This window comes from Monopterus albus, unplaced genomic scaffold (genome assembly GCF_001952655.1).
Source record: "Monopterus albus unplaced genomic scaffold, M_albus_1.0 scaffold279.1, whole genome shotgun sequence".
NCBI lineage: Eukaryota > Metazoa > Chordata > Actinopteri > Synbranchiformes > Synbranchidae > Monopterus > Monopterus albus.
In genome coordinates, this window is record NW_018128159.1 from 289,548 (window position 1) to 306,573 (window position 17,026).

Below are 17,026 nucleotides of genomic sequence, written 5' to 3' on the forward strand. Positions count from 1 at the left end.
AATGTTAAAACACTAACAGCACAAGGCTGAGGGATGCCCCACAACTGAAAGAGTCTGCTTCAAACAATAGAGATTAGTCTTTTCTGTTTTTAAGCTCAGCATTCTGCACCCAGCTGGGGTACTGTTCACACTAGAGACCATTCCACCTGAGCCACAGATGTGGAGTTCTCATTTTTCAGGTTGAGAAAGTGGGAAAAGGCACCAGGTTTTCCTGCGTATGATCTGCTTCAATGTAGGTTTTTCAAACACCTTCTCATAAAAGCTTTGTTGCTTGTGATTCTGTCACAATATGAGACATCAAATGAGTCTACTCACCCCCAGCCATCTCGCTCCCTTGTTGGCCGCCTGCTGAATCTGGACCCTCTTCAGTGTCACATTGTAGACGGCGCCTTCCTCGACTTCCTCCCCCCAGTCCTGCACTGAGCTCTGTGAGAAGAGAGAGAAAATGTTAAAAACCTCAAGAAGAGAGGAGAGGAAAGTTGCTTTTAGGCTAAAAACATATAACAATTTCTTATAAATAACTGTAGGCTGCAGCATTAACTTCCACAACAAGTGTAATTCTGATAGTTTAACAAAACAGGAATTTAATTTAAAAAAACTCTGAGAAAAGCAGAAGGAAGGATGAGACAAAAACACAACTGCAGCACTCAAGCAAACTAGGAGGACTGAAGTCCAGTACAACATCAAGAATGACCAACTCCCCAACCCCCACCACTGTTGCCTGCCAGGCCTCCCTTTCGCCCTGTCTTTACTCTCTACTTTATTCCCTATTCATCTCTTTCACTCTGCCCTGTCTACTGTAGCTGAAGTCAGAGCTGGACTGATTTCCTGGATCTCAGAAAAGCTGGAGATAAGAGCCAGAAGGGATGAAGTTTCTCAGACAAACCACTATGTAGTAAAATCTGCAGCACCTTTTCTATCTGTTGATATGTCTTTGACTGCCTAATTGTACAAGCCAGGACAGCCTGATTACAAATCCCAAGAACACAACTATACTTAAATGAACTCACAGGACTAAATAGACTGTGTTCATTTTGCCTCTATGCGCTGTGCTGACACATCAACACAGGGACACAGAGACAGCAACAGAGGTAGGGAAATAGTAAAGGAGAAGGATTGGCCAACACCATATGTGCAGAATTATGGCCAGGTCTGTGCACACACAGCAGCCAAGCTCACTCTCACTTGTTCTCATTTTCATTTATATACCATATAGCCAAAGTCCATCCTCTTCCACAAACAGAGAAGATGCAGAAATGAGGCCAAGGGTCAAAGTGGTCATTAACAGGCTCAATGGCCGGTCCTGGAGGCTCTGTGGCACTCAGCCGTGTTGGGGTTTAAACAGAACCATTGAGATGCAGCAGTGGAAAAAAAGTCTCCAAACAGAAAACACAAAGCAAGCAGAGAGGAGGAGAGAAGGAGACTTGAACTAGCTTTGGGAGTTGTTGAAATGATACCGAGCAGTAAGCATTTCTCTGTTGTTGCAAGCTGCATTTGTCTAAAACATGTCTGCATGTCCATCCCAGTAACCCCTGTTCAACATCTCATATTTTGGTCAGTAACATGTCTCTCTCTCCCTCTGTCCTCAGCTGCTGTTGGCTGCCGGCTGTCTGGCCCAGAGACAAATAAATACATCAGTGCATGAGTCATTCAGTCCACACACTCCCAAAACAATAGCGGGAGATCTGTGTGCTGGCCGGCCTCAGCTGCTGAGTTCACAGCCTGCACACATAGCCTGCTTTTTGTCAGCCACAGAGCTGGAGATGTTTTTCAAAGTAGGGTAAAAAAAAAAAAAAAGAAAAAGGAGCAAAGTAGCTCTGCTTTGTGTACCAAGATTAGGGCTTAATGTAAGGCAAAGTTCCATGAGCTTGCATGAAAATGAAAAGCAAAACAGTGTGTCAAAGTAATATTCCTATTCACCAGAGGGCAAAAGATACAGTATAAGTAATACAGGCCTATCAAAAACATTACAGAGGAGGAAGGCAATAAGCTTACGGAGCACACAGCAAATCAAATGAGGCTGTGTGAGGTGAGTTGTTTATTCGCTGAAATAACATGGATCCTTTCACATAAGATGCTAAAAAGTGCACAGGGAGGACGCCAAGGATAGCAGAGAGGAAAACAGTACCCTATCTCTGCTCAAATGGTGCAGCTCTGCCTTTCAGCTGTGTGAGAAACAGTACTCCCAAGATAACAACAATAACAATTGTGTTACATCTCTGACGCTGTTGGCTTTTGTACTTTCTTCGCCTTTACGCAGCTGGGACCCGTAAAGAACCAGCAATGGCCCCGGGGCCTCTCCAATTGTTCCGTCTCTGTTTCACTGCTACGGTCCCGAGACAAATGTTTTCATATCCATCATCATCAGGGAGGGGAATGTTAGCGGATCGAGTTCACCGGCAGGGGATTTTTATTATTATCACTATTTTATGCCCTCGATCCCACGTTTCCAAACTTTGCGCGACATCTTTACGCACCGGCAATGTAGGCTAAACTAGATTTAAAGCCTGGTAAAAAAAAAAATTTTTTTAACTATTCTTCTCCTCCTCCTCTTTCCCACTTTATCCGCTACTTTCCCAAGGCTGCAAATACTCCCTCCTTTCTCCCCCCGCTCCCCCTCCTTACCCCCCATAAATCAAAACCACAAACTAAACAACAGCACGCAGTATGGAAACCATGAGGATTTTTATACCATTTTAGTTTTCCAGGCGAACTTCATGGTGAGCTTTTCTTTCATGGTTCGAGAGCAGCATCAGAGCTGGGAGATAATCCGCCAAGGCAAGAAGAAGACGCGTTCCTTTTCATTTAGAAAGAAATCCCAGATCCTTGCTAAGGAAATCTTGTCTTCCGTCACACGTACTTTTGTCCACTGCTCGCTCTCCAAACTCCAAATCCTCCTGCTCCGTCTGTCAGTAGGGTCTTCTACTGAATGGCTGAACCCCCTCCTTCTCGCACTCACAGCCCAGTTTTAACTCCTCCTCTTCTTTTTGTCTGACTTTCATCAGACTAACTACGTATGTGCCCAGACGCAGGGTTGTGATTTCTGACTGCACGATACACAGAATCTGTTTCCTGGGAAATTCATAGAGCAAATAACTGATTTGATCGTTTGTTTCAAGGTGCTTGTCTGTGCATTGCTTTTAAGTATACGAGTGATATATGATGCAGCCGATGATTTTACTAAATAAACATGTTTAACATCTTACGGTGAGATTGCTGCAAAAAAACATTTATTTATTTACTTATGTATGTATATATGTATTTTAAAAGGTAAAATAGGCATAAATCCAGTTTGAAAGCTTATTATACATTTATTGATTATTTATTTATTTTGATTTCTTGGATATAGGCTTTTTTGTACTGTATGGGAGTTGTCTGATGATGATCACTAACTTCCTGATGTTTTTAGAAACTCTTCCTTTTGTTGTATGCCTTAGCCAGCTTTAGTTTTATTTATAGTTTTGTTATAGTCTGCTATATTTTCCTGGGAAATCTCTTTTTGTTTCCCCAGAATTGTCTTTTACTAAGCGGGGGAATGGTAACACATGAAGGGAATCTTACTATAAAGAGACTGACTTCAGGAGCTACCTACTGTACTTATTTGACTACCTAAGACCACTGATGCCTCACAATTGCTTCAGCTGAAATGTAAAATGCAGTTTTGTCCAGAAATAGAACTTTGCATTGTGTCCCCCACTAATTTCATGTTAAGAAGTGATCTCTTCAAGATCTGTAATATAACCCTTTAGTTTCCTGGTTTTAGTTTACTAGCTGGTTTATGTACCTGTATATATCAGTGGTAATTAACAAATAGATTGTGTAATGTTTAAGAATAACAAACAGCTTCCATGTGAGTGGATGACGTAATGAGCTATAGGCCCTATAGCTGTCTTGTGTGCGAAGCAGCTGTGGCCACCCAGTCTCTGCGTGGGACAATACAAGGAAGGCTGTAGATGGCGTCACCAGTACTGTGCATTGTCAGTGGCGGGAGAGGAGAATAGGCTGAGTGTGTCAGAATGGGCACCACTGTTCCACTGTGAATGTGCCTGCACACGTATTCAGACAGCCAAGTTGTGTGAACAAAAAGGAAGATATGAATCAAGCATCAAATTTGTGAGTGGCCTTAGTGTACAAAGTTGTATTGTAAACATATTGACTGTGAGCAAGCAGTGGTTCATACATTTACAAATCCAGCTTTCTTGTGACCAAATGTCAAATTACTGATCCAGAGTCATGAGAACTGGCAGGAGGAGACAGTGAGAACCTTACAAAACTTACTGTTATCTGGAGAGTTGGCTAGACCTCCTTCTTGCGTATATGTGCGTGTGTGTGTGCCTGGTATTCCTCACACTGTGGGGGCCAAAATGTGTTTACACACTCACATTGTGGACTCTTGGGTTTGTAGAATTTCAGAGTGACGACTTTGTTAAGGTTAGGCATGTAGTGGTTCTGATTCCATTTAGGGTAAGTCTCCAGAAAATGAATGTAAGTCGATGAAAAGTCCCCACGAGTAATGAAAACAAATGTGTGTGTGTAAGATGTGCCTGCTGACTCTCTGACTCTCAATACACCAACATGTAACCCCAGCATCACACAGCGTCACTCAGCAAGCAGCGCGCACAGATGCATCTACACACACACACACACACACACACAAGGCACCACCTTTGGCATCACTACTCCCTCCCAGCTTGCTTGAGGTGTACCAAAAGGCCAGGGAATCCCAGTGTATGTTTTAGCCAGAGTTTCAATGTGTCTTGTAATCAAACAGTAGGGTTTATTTATTTATTTGTTTTTGTGGACTGTTCATCATCCTACGGATCTGGCCTGGTTCCATTTCCCAAGCGGAGATTCCCCAGTATCCATGAGGGTCTCCAGAGGTCTGGGAACCCCAGAGGGGCAGTGGGAAGGTTGTGACCTCACATGACCTGCAGCTCAGTCCTCGGGGGATTGGAGTGTTGGTCTCACAGTGGGAATGATGTCATACCTCAGTGCAAACAAGTCGTTTGACAAATATGACAGCTGCAGCACCATATGATCGATGAGTAGATGCGCACTGTCAACGCGAGGTGAAAATGGGACATTTATTCTCTTACTCTGCGGTCCAGGTCCACTGAAGTAATATTTGAAAGCTAATATTTTATAAAAGCCTGTCAGTAGTTTAAGGCTCTATAGAGAAACAGGCCAGTTTTCAATTGTTTTCAGTTTTTAGATATTTTAGTCCAGATATGACTTGAGTCCCAAGTCCTTTGCATAAATCCAAGTTAAAGGGATGTTCGGGAAATACATATATTCACCTTTTTTGCCCAGAGTTTGATGAGAAAGTTGATACAATTCTCACTCCTGAACAATAAATATGAAACTACAGCCCATAAACTCATAACTCTCCATAAAACCACAGTGTCGTTTTTACACTTTAGCTTCTCTTAGCAGGAAACTGAATAAGCATATATTCTCAAAGATCAAACTACTGTGCAGGGAATCGTGTTTCCTTACTGTGCATGTGACATCAAACACTTTTGATTTTGATTTGATTTGATTTCAGTTTCAGCTCTTCATAAGTCAACTGCCAGTCGAGCTGCAAGTCCTGTCAAGTCCACGAATACTGAACAGCAGAATGACACTGCACTTGTGTTACTAAAGCTTATTTTACAACTAAGACCAACTGCTTTTAATACATTAGGCTTATAATTAATGAGGCTGGCCTGGAGCTTGCTTGTTTAGTGTTTATTGTTCTGAGATTTTACCAGGTTGAAACTTGACACTTGATTATTTTTCAATCAAGTCTCACATCTGTGATGTCAACTCAAGTATCACCAGTGCTGGAAGAAGTATTCAGACGATTTACTGATGTTTTTACCACAATGTAAAAATACTCATTTACAAACAAATGTCTTTCATTCAAATGCTGTAAAAGTTACAGAAACACTGACAAAGATGTACTTGAAGTACTCATGCAGCAAGAACCCTGTTAAATCATTGTTTTATTGTTTATGTACTATATTATTACACCTGTAGCCTGATTGCAAATGTTTTACAGAAGGGTGACAGAGGTGAGTGGCATCTTCATGTTTCTTAGTTTGAAAGGCTTTCAGATATGACGCATGAGATTCCTGCTCTGAAATATAGGCCAGTCCTCGTTCCAAGTTTTCTTTTCTCTTGGAAGACTAATGACGTAATTACACTTAGGAAACCTCTTGACAAGGGCAAATGTTTTTAAATGTAATGGGTTCCTGCCATTAAGTGCACTCTTCTCTCTTTTCCACAAAGTCAAAACAGGGAGCCACATTATGGACAGAAAGGGGACAAAAACAGGAGGAGCACTACTCATACTGTTATTGCACCAGTGTGGGGAAAAATGCACATTCCAGGAAATCTCCCACTTCCTGCCTCTAGCCTCCTGACTCCAGTGAGCCTGCTGTCCTTATACCTGACTAGCTGGTGAGTCTGTCTGGCCTGGATGGTCATAAAAGCAGAGAAGAGAGGAGAAGAGAGGAGAAGAGAGGAGGAGAGATGGGAGACACCAACAAACAACAAATCCCAATACTGAAAATACAAAACCAGACATGCCGAGGACAATAAAGAGGAGTATCTTGGGTGGCATGTATAAGGCCTTGGTATTTACATTCATGATAAGAAGGTCATATATCAGAGAAACTGTAGGACACTGCTGAGATTAACTTGAAAGGACATTATCTCCACTGTGAGTGTGAAAAGGAAGAGACAGATGAGGAAAGTTCACAGTACAGCCAGAAACTGAGAGAGACCATACTGGCTGAAAGACAAGCGTGACGTAAAAGGACCATCTTGCACCAGTTTCCCAAAACAGAGTGATTTCATATTTCAGACCGGAAAGAGCCTGCTTCTCCTCTCATCTGGACGCCCGTAAACAGAGGACAGTTGACTCATGATTTCATTGAGCAAGAGGAGTAACAGCTGTGACTGGAGCTAGACTCTCCAATGAAGTCTCTCTCTCATTTTCTATACCACTTAGTCCTGAACAGGGTTGCGAGGGGGGCTGGAGCCAATCCCAGCTGGCAATGAGGAAGTCATTGCATAAAATTAAACATGAAGAGGGTCTTTCCTGCTGTAGTATCTGGACCAAATGTGTCAATATGTTCAGTTTTTAAGGTCATACATACAGGGTTAAATGTACTTATCACACTTGCATTTCGCTTTGTGTCCGTGTGTAGTTGGTGGGTTTTTGTTTTGATTGATTGATTGATTGATTTATTCTTTCAAACATGCAGAACAGAACAGAACAATGAACAAATGACAATAACACACATGATTACACACATCCAACCAATGCTAATTCAAAATCAGTTTGCTTACACCTATTACATGTTTGAATGGAGTAGGAAGAAGTCAAACTTATCCAGTCCTACCCCATGACATCATATTATACAAAATTTATGCAACATTGGCTGCAAGCAATATCACTACATAAATAAAACAGATTGTTCTTATTCTTGCATATATCTTGTATAGCACATACATTTATATTTATATTTAAACTCCTTAATTCTGGTACTATTTTTCATGTCCATAGTTAAGTTATTCCATAATTTGACCCCACTTATAGAAATACAAAATCTTTTTTTGGTTGTTCGTATAGCATGAACTTTTAAATTTAAATGTGTTTCCAATGCATAGTGGCCAGTAGAGGGCAGAGTTCATAAACTGCTGTGTTTATCCAAAGACAGCAGAGGTTTTATTCAAATCGTTCCAGAACAACAAAAGCCAGGAGGGCTAGATTTCTGGTGCAGGGTCAACATGATCTGCTATAACTCAATAAAACAGAAGCATGAGACAATCAAAGTAGCTTGAACAGGTTGTTTGGGAGCGGTGGCAATGCACTGAGTAAGCATACGGACTTGTTTATAGTTACTTAACAAGGCAACAGATCAGCATTTGTGGCTCTAAATAGATAAGGACATGTTAGGTCATCTTTCATAACATACACAGCTGCAAGGTCTTTCTCTCTTTGTCTTTGTTTCCGTCTCTTCTTTTGTCAGTGGGTTCATTTGGTCCAACAGTCACATCAAAGCTCCATCTTGGGGACAGCTGTGGCTCAGGAGGTACAGTGGGTAATCTCCAAACTAGAAGGTTGGTGGTTTGATCCTCGGCTTCTCAAGTCCACATGTCAAAGTCTTCTTGAGAAAGACACTGAACCCCCAGTTTCTTCCGGTGATATCACTGGTGTGTGAGTGCTTGGGAGTGCAAGTGGATGAATGGGCAAATAGTGTGAACGCGCTCTGAGTGTGCTCCACAAGTATAACACCATTTACCAGCTTCCCTCTCTCCACCTTATCCTATGTCATGTCTCTGCTCCCCAGATCTGCTGTCCAGGCTCCTGATGAGCTCTTCCTTTCTTTTTATTTTTCTTTTGGTGTGGAGGGGTGGCATCATTAGTTTCCAGTGAAGTCCAGAGCTGCAGACCCCTCTCCTTCCTTATGTCACATTGAAACCAATACAGAATTCAAGGAGAAGTGTTGTTGTTTTAAGATTCATTTCATCATCAAATTTACCAAATTATCTTTAGCCTTTATGAAATTTTAGAACAGGCATGTTTTATTTCAACCCTGAGACCCTTCATTGTGTTACACTAAAGTGAGGATAATCTGCTCTAGAGTTACGATGAGTCAGAAGGTCTGCTGCCAGTTATGGTAAATTCAGGTGTCTCTATGTTCAAAAGAGTTATGATAAATTAATCCAGGCACACACACACACACACACACACACACACACACACACACAACCCCAGCTCCCTCTCATGGACACATAACTCTGACCCCCCTCTAGATCTAAGCCCTTCTAAGCCTTAAACAAATCAGCCTGGACTGGCTCAGTTGTCTGACCCCCCCTACTAATGAGAGCTGGACCATCTGTTGCTCAATAGAGCCATGCTACCCTAAAGTTGTCACATAAGCAACAAAAACAACACAGCACTGATGAAACTGGTAACACACTGCTGACAATGCTGCCTCACCAAAACTCAGATTCTCCCCAGAAAACCACACAGCAGACTTTAAATTCATCACATCACAATGTCAAGTCACACTTACTTCATCCACAGCACTATTTCAAGTTAAATTTCATTCAAATGTGTGTTCTAACACTACTTTCATCTCATGTTTGTTGCTTATTTAATTGTGAGTGACGTTTTGCTGCCATCTGCAGATCTGTAAGCATTTAACTGTGAAGTATGTGTTTTGTAGGAAATGAAACTGTGCAAGTGATGCACACAACCAAACACGTCAGAGCTGCTACGGAAAGAGTCAGTAACCCAAAAACAAGCGTTAATGGCACAGCTGTTGCCATAACACTGAACAAAACATAAGACTTTTACTCCACTGGAATGATATGGACACATGAAATGCTGTATAAAGTTATAACATATGCAACAATATATCCTGCTGCAACAGATAAGATCCAGGATGTATTTCAAGGGTTCAAGGATTTTATTGTCAATTCACTATATGTGCAAGACATACAGAAAATCGAAATACCATTTCTCTCTCACCTAGTACTGGGTGCCATAACATATAGAAACTAAAATAGAATAGAGTAGAATAAGAATAGAATAAGAACTGGATTGTAATTAGGATAAATCTATACGGTACAGCCAATAAGCTGTGATTCAAAACTGTGTACAGTCAGTGACAGTAGTGTGAACAATAATAGTAGATTGTCAGATGGTTCAGAATCGCCAGGGTGTTTGTGATGAGGAGCAAATAGCATATGAGGTATACATGGACCAATCGCCAGGGTGTTTGTGATGAGGTGCAAATAGCATATGAGGTATACATGGACAGCAGTGCAAATGACCAACAGCACCCGGCAAAAAAACAGTCAGCAGCAGATTTACATATAATATAACAGAAGGTAAAACAGCAGAGGTAGCTTTTTTTTTTGTTTCTGTGGTGGGTTATTGTCTAGGGGCTGAGGGGGGAGGTAATGGACAGCGTTCAGCATCCTCACACCCTGTTGAATGAAGCTGTTTGTAAGTCTGGTGGAGTGGGCCTGAAGACTCTGATACCTTCTCCCTGAATACCGGAGGGCAGGAGTCTGAAGTGGGAGTGTGAGGCATGGGAGGTGTGAGGCGGCTGTTGAAGATGTACGTAAGGGAAGACAGAGGGGCACTGATGATCTTACTGGCTGTATTCACTATGTGTTGCAGGGTCCTTCTGCAGGAGGCAGTACAGACTCCGTACCACACAGTGATGAAACCAATGATGATGCTCTCAATGGTGCCCTGGTAGAAGGAGCACATAATGGAGGGGTGGGGCACTGGCTCTCCTCAGTTTGCGGAGGAATTAGAGGCGTACCATTATAGTATAGTCAGTGGGTGATGCTAGAGGTTTTCTCCTGAAGTTCACAATGATCTCTTTAGTCTTCCCCACACTGAGGAAGAAGTTGTTGTTCTTACACCACTGGACCAGTTGGCACACCTCACTACCAACAGTGATGATGCCAACTACAGGAGTGTCAATGTGGCTGGTGCTGTACACAGTGCACATGCACACAGTCATGGGTCAGCAGTGTGAAGAGCAATGGGCTGAGCACACACCCCTGTGGAGCCCCTATGCTCAGTGTGATGGTCTTGGAAATGTTGCTGCTGACCCACACATTTTGTGGCCTCCCTGTTAGAAAGTCCAGCACCCAGTTGGAGAGAGAGTTTGAGTCCCAAGTGTTCAAGTTTTCGTGTAAGCTGCTGTGGGATTATTGTGTTGAATGCTGAACTGAAGTCTAGGAACAGCATTTGCACACAAGAGTTCTTTGAATCTAGGTAGGTGAGGCCTAAATGAAGAACTGCAAACTGAAATGGGTTGTGAAAGGGAGAAGAGGACATGACATTCTGCATGACCAGCTGCTCGAACCACTTCATAATAATTGAAGTCAGTGCTACAGGCCGATAGTCATTGTAACTGGTTGGGTGGAGCTTCTTTGGGATTGGAATTATTGTGGTGGCCTTGAGACACATGGGAACAACTGTTTGGCTCATGGAGATGTTAAAGATGTTCATGAGGACATCCTTGAGCTCCTCAGCACAGTCCTTTAAAACACAACCAGGTATGTTATCTGGTCCAGCTGCCTTTCCTCTTCTAATGTTTGTTTATTTCTCTGTTGAACATGGTTTTTGACCTCAGCAGAATTATTAAAGTTATCAGTCTGCTGACTTACAGTATCATTGTTTGAGTGCTGGCCACTCAAAGTAATAACTGGAAAACAGCAGCCCATGGCTTTACACAGTAATACCAGATACCTCTCTCTCTCTCTCTCTCTTTCTCTCTCTCTCTCACACACACACACACACAAACACCCACTAATACACACATCACAATGCCAGCTTGATCCTAGTCATGTGTCCTGGCTAATACTTTCAAATGGGAAAAGGAATACAAAATATTCTGTGTGTCCTTGCGCGTGTGCGTGCATATATGTGTGCACTTGAATTACTCATGTTGTGGGGACATGAATCTGTACACATCACATTGTGGGCCCGTGTTCTTTTAGGGGACAAAAAGATAATTAAATCATTACATTTTGTCTTAGGTTTAGGTTATAGGTGGGGTTGGCAATTCTTTTCAGAAGCATTTTTTATTAAATGTCTTGAAATTCTCTTTTCATCCTGATAGCAATGAATACATTAAATGCATTTACGACATAAAGAAAAAGTTCTGTCATCTCTGGCAGCAGCAGGGCTGAAAAAAGCCTGACCAATGATCTTTCTCATCCCAAGCAATACCGTTGGACAGTCTACCTGCCTATTAACTTCCTACTTGCACACACTCTGCCTATGCACTCAGTGTGTGAGTTGAGTCTTCCACAAGGCCAGTCAGACAGGTTCTGATAGCTAAAGCTAGTGAACTATGGCAGACGAGGTACCCACAGCAACTTTTGTTAGCAATCAGAGGCTGTTGTTACAGGTCAGGCCTTCGCCTTTAAGACATATAGCCTTATAGGTAATGTTGTTGTTGCCAGAAGTTGCTACCTGCGTGCAGTGTGAGCAGTATGAGGGCAAGAAGGCCACTACACGAAACAGACTCCTTTTTTATCCAGCCATGGGTGGGGAAAATACCACCAGTAGTCAGTGTATAACTAGGACTATAATGCAGTTAACTGGGCATCAAAGGCCACATGCAGTGTTCTTGTTATCAAGATGGAATAAAGCCTGTGTTTTGAACGGAGTTAGCTGGCCTCCCTCTTCACTTCGCCCCGCCACAAAAGCCTGGACTTCTAAGGCTAGTTACCAGCTATGAGCCAGGGCTAAAACAGTTTAGCTCTGAACCAGAGGTCCCCAACTACAGTTCAGGGCCGCAGATCTGGGCAGGTAACACTATATTTGGGTAAGTTACAACTAAAAAGAAGCATGCTGCAAGAACTAAAACCAGAATAAACGTTAGTCTGGCTTTTCAATGATGGTAACAACTGAGAGAACAAAATGAGCTGAAAAGTGACACCATGGTGGCTGTATTTCTGGACAGGTAGTTATCGGTTGAGTTTTCTTTGGTGGGCATTTGTTATTTTTGGAAAAAAAAATCTTTTAAGTATTAGTTAGGTGGCACATGCTGCAGTGTGCATTGTGTTTTGGAGGAATGGCTTTGGAGAGAAGTCAGAATGAAAGGGTGGGATTTCTTCAGCCAGCTACTCAAAATTGAGCTTTCTCTTGCTGGTTTTTCCAGGATTGCCAATCCTACCTTTAAGATCAGATGTAGGGTCAGGCAAACAGTGGTTATGGTTAGGGTTATATTAGGTTTCCAGAAAATATGTATAAGTCAATGTAATGTCCTCTGAAGTGATTGAAACATGATTAGGTGCCTGTGTGTGTTAGTTCAACAACATGATTGTGGGTACATTTTGATTTTGGGAGGACATTTTGGCCAGTCCTCACAACTTCAAAGGAGGACTGAGAGATGGATTTAGGTATAAGGTCTTGTGATGGTTAAGGTTAGAGTACAGGGCTAGAGAATGCATTATGTCCACAAATGTCCTCACAGTTATAGAAAGACAAATGTGTGGTGCAGGCACCTTGCCACACACACAAGCTGCTGCACATACTGTATTGCCTAAACATACACATGCATACAAACAGACCACCACCAAGTACACACCCATCTCCATATGGTGCAGTCAGTTGAGTGAGCTGCTGCTGTGGTGGTCCTGGGACAGACACTCAGGTGACAGGGGAAATGCCCACAACACTGACTTCTCACACTAGTCCTATTGTGTGACCTAATTAGATCCAAGGTCACAATATGAACCTCAGCAGAGCTGCAGCCAAATAGACACCTTGACACACTGGTGGTCAACTGAATGAAGGGATGACAAAAGAGGTTTTGGACAAAAAAGAGGTCTGGTAGTTTGTGAATTGTGCAATTTGCAGCAAAAGAATGCGCAGAAGTACATTACTGTCCAATCTTCTTTGGTTTTGACAGTGTTTAATTAGTTTTTTTTTTTGGCATTTCCTCTGAAATGGTGTGTTCGAAATGTAAACTAGCTGTTGAAAAATGTATCACTATATCAGAAATGTTATGGATCTTGTGTAACATTTCTGCATGGGTTTTTGGTAAACAAACATTACTGAAACACATGCAGTTTTATATTAAAGACAAACCAAACAAGTCAAAAGCTCATCTTTCCAAATGAATGAATCACAAACTGTTGAAATCGTTGTCAAGTCATCAAAACACATGACAAGCAAGAAAAAACACTGCAGGGAATGGAAACACTGAAACGTCATAGGACATCAGCCTGAAACGTGCACTTCACTGCAGAACAACCAGAAAGAGGAAGGGGGAGTGCTAACTCAGCGTTCTTACATATTTTCAACGGAAAACACGCCATCATCAAAATTCTTTGTCGTCGCCCCCCTCCCCCCTCCTTTGTCCCTGTTTTTCCCTGTCAAGTGACTTCTGCATTTCCACAGAATGACCCACTGAGGTTATTGAACTGCTCCGCTGGTTTACTATAAGCCAATGGGTGTGAGGTAGCAGTTAATATTCCTACTGGAGCTTTTATTGATCAGCCTGGAGCTTAATTACATTGTCCTTCACAGATTTCAAAAAGCAGTTTGAGCAGTAAAATGTGTCACTCATAAAGACTCACTCAGCACTCCTCCCTGGTTTCTGACATGACCTGTGGACCTGACAGCTGTCTAGTAGGGTGATTACGGAGAGGTAATGAGTCCAGTCCTTGCCTTTATGACCGACACGGTTTCATCATCTTTTGTAGGTAGGCAAAATAATAACTGACAGGGGAGCGAGGAGCACCTGAGCGCAGTAAAGGGGGAGTGGAGAGGTCATGCAGTTATTGCTGTTTATCATAAGAATAATTTGAGGACTTTGGGGCCGTTTTGGCACAAAATCAATATACTGCAAATGCTAGTAGTTTGTGTATAATAAACAAATTTCACTAGGGCTTTTACTTGATTACTTGGTTTACTTGATTGGATTACTTGATTACTTAATTTACTTGGACTTAATTAGACTATGCTACTGTAAGTTACATAACTTTCTGGTAAGTATTGACCTGGCTGTATAATCAGCCTTATTGCCCAGCTGTGAGAACAATAACAAGTGGGTACTATAAAAAACAGTCACAAGTATGAGCTTTTGGCATGCAGAGCTGACACATTAGCTGAGCCTCTCTTTGGCTACAGCACACAGCGTGTCTGCAAGCTACCCTCCAGACCTCAAACCCCTCACAACAATTGACAGAAACAGTGGTGTGAGACAGAAGGATACTTCAGCCAGGATGTCAGATAGGCAGCGATGAGGATGATCTCCAAACAGTAACATACAAACACCCCAGTGTGACAGTCATCTGATGAAAATTTACACAGATGAACTATTAGGGTAGCTTACATTCACTGGCCACTTTATTAAGAACACCTGTACAATTGTATGCAATTCAGTGCAACATATCTGCTTTAATATTTGTGCTTCTGAAGCTCAAGATGTTTCAGTTTTTAGGGAAATTGTCATAAATGTATAAATTCAATTTTATGTTTATTATTGAAGTCATAGTTAAAGGTGGTGTTGTATTGGACTACATTATATTCAGAGGTGTTCCTAATATTTTGCCCTTCTCTGTAGCTTGACAGGACAAAAATATAGGAAAGATCCTCACAAACGACTGTGAATTTTCCTTTTGCTTTAACATATGCACCAAAAATATTTTCACTTTGGTCTTAATACCACTAGTGAACACATGCAAACAATTAGCCACAACTAAATTGGAATAAGCTGTTGCTGCAGGTTGTTTTCTGGTAATCCTACTGTTATGAGGAATCTGCTACCTCACGGACAAATGAAATAAACACTGCATGTATTCTGACATGCACTGTAATGTCAGGAATATTTTTGTCATGCTCTGTTCTTTGGCTGACACATACTGTATATAAGTCATGTCAGCTTCTGAAGTAAAAGTTAGTAATGCCTTTTCTCTGAACTTGGATTAGTGAGCGATACTCAAACACACAAAGTTACCAATAAGCGGTGCTTAGAGTGAATGTCAGCTATCCACCAGAGGTTACTGTCTAGTTTGTGTGCTTGAACTATGAGCTGTCAATTTATTGCATAAAGTTTCACTGAGTAGAGGTCAAACAGAGGAAGTGAAAATGGGACAATCACTGGAGAAATGGCAAACCAATTGCTGATGTCTAAATTTATCAGATTGATAAGTTTAGGATGTTTTTCATTTGTTTTGAGTTGATCTAAATGAACCTCACTTGCTGTGCATTGTAAAGTGCTTAAGCAGGAAGTGTCAGAACCAGTTAGATAACCATGTGACCGCCAGCCAGAACAGACCTGCTGAGTCCAGCACAGCTAAGGATGTTCTTTGATTTTCTCCCCACTACTCATTGCTCTAGCTCCTTTTCCATATTTTTCTTTTCTTATCACTCTCCTCTACTTTCTCACAGTCAGCATCCAACAAACAGACCTTGCAGGAGCCACAAACACTCTGCCCTCGCTTTACGTATCTTCAGATGTTTATAATTCCAAGCTTTTCTCTCAGTGAATCCTTCTTCACTTTTGATCCAAATACTCCACACTGAACCTCTCACCACCATCCTTGAATTTATCAGAACCTTGGACACTAAACACCTCACACACATTGCATACACCAGAAGGCACAAGAAGGCCACAAGACTGTTTAACAAGACTGGAAGGACTTGTGATTCTCAGGCACATAAACAGACTTGGACAAACAGACACAATAATGTTGCCATATACTGACCCAGTGACGTGGGCAGCTCTCCGGGGAACGAGGCTGGTACCTTTGCAGTGCGACACCTCCTTCCCCCTCCAGCAGCAAGGTGCAGTCCAGGTTGGGACAGTAATAGAGGGGACTCGCAGGCCAGGGCAAGACGGTGGCCAGATGGTAGTGGGAGATCATGCTGAGCGCCTGGATCGGCGGCAGGGGTGACAGGAACAGTAGGGCATACTCTAATTTGGACAGCAGAGTAGATGGAAATATCTTCAGTAGAAGCTGTGGTCCTCAAATGAAGGTTTTTCTTCAGGATAAATTGTGTTCCTTTATGTCAAATGTTCTCTCTTCAGTCTGGTTGTTAACTGTCCTGTCTTTAGCTTATCGTAATGATAACTCTTCTCCCAGGTTGTCCACCTCTGTGTTTTCCCTTCCTTTTTGGTGGCCACATACAGTGTCTATCTCTTCCTCTTCTCTTTTCTCCCTCCCAGTGTATGTGGAACTCAGCTTGCCAACACAGCTCTCAGACACATGAGTGATTAAGGTCTATTGTCTCTCTCTCTCTGTTTCTTTCTCCCTCCTTCTATTCCTCACCCCCTACATTCATCCCAGCCAGAAGGGGAGGAGTTATAAGTTCTTGGCCCGACCCCCTTTGACAACAACTACCCAGTAACTAATGAGAGTTTAACTGTGGAAGAGTTTGACTGTGGAAGAGTTTGACGCCAGAGGAAAGAGGGACAGGAAAGGTGAGATAAAGAGGAGGATGTCATGGAAGATGTTGTAAGAATTAGGAACAATGGTTTCCCATGAC

The 17,026-nt window shown here is 42.2% G+C and overlaps 1 protein-coding gene across 3 annotated transcripts in view; it reads right to left on the reverse strand.

The window, feature by feature from the left end:
* rgl1 (ral guanine nucleotide dissociation stimulator-like 1) overlaps window positions 1-17,026 on the reverse strand; it is a 29,855-nt gene that overhangs the window by 8,690 nt on the left and 4,139 nt on the right. The window contains exons 2-3 of one of the 3 annotated variants that reach the window (XM_020622384.1): window positions 16,246-16,454; window positions 316-426 (exon numbers count right to left, since the gene is read on the reverse strand). In XM_020622384.1, the coding sequence (XP_020478040.1) occupies window positions 316-426; window positions 16,246-16,404 (270 nt within the window). In that variant the 5' untranslated portion in view covers window positions 16,405-16,454. Of the gene's footprint in view, window positions 1-315; window positions 427-2,692; window positions 2,913-16,245; window positions 16,770-17,026 lie in introns of those variants that run through there. The other 2 variants (XM_020622383.1, XM_020622385.1) reach the window with 2 other exon arrangements.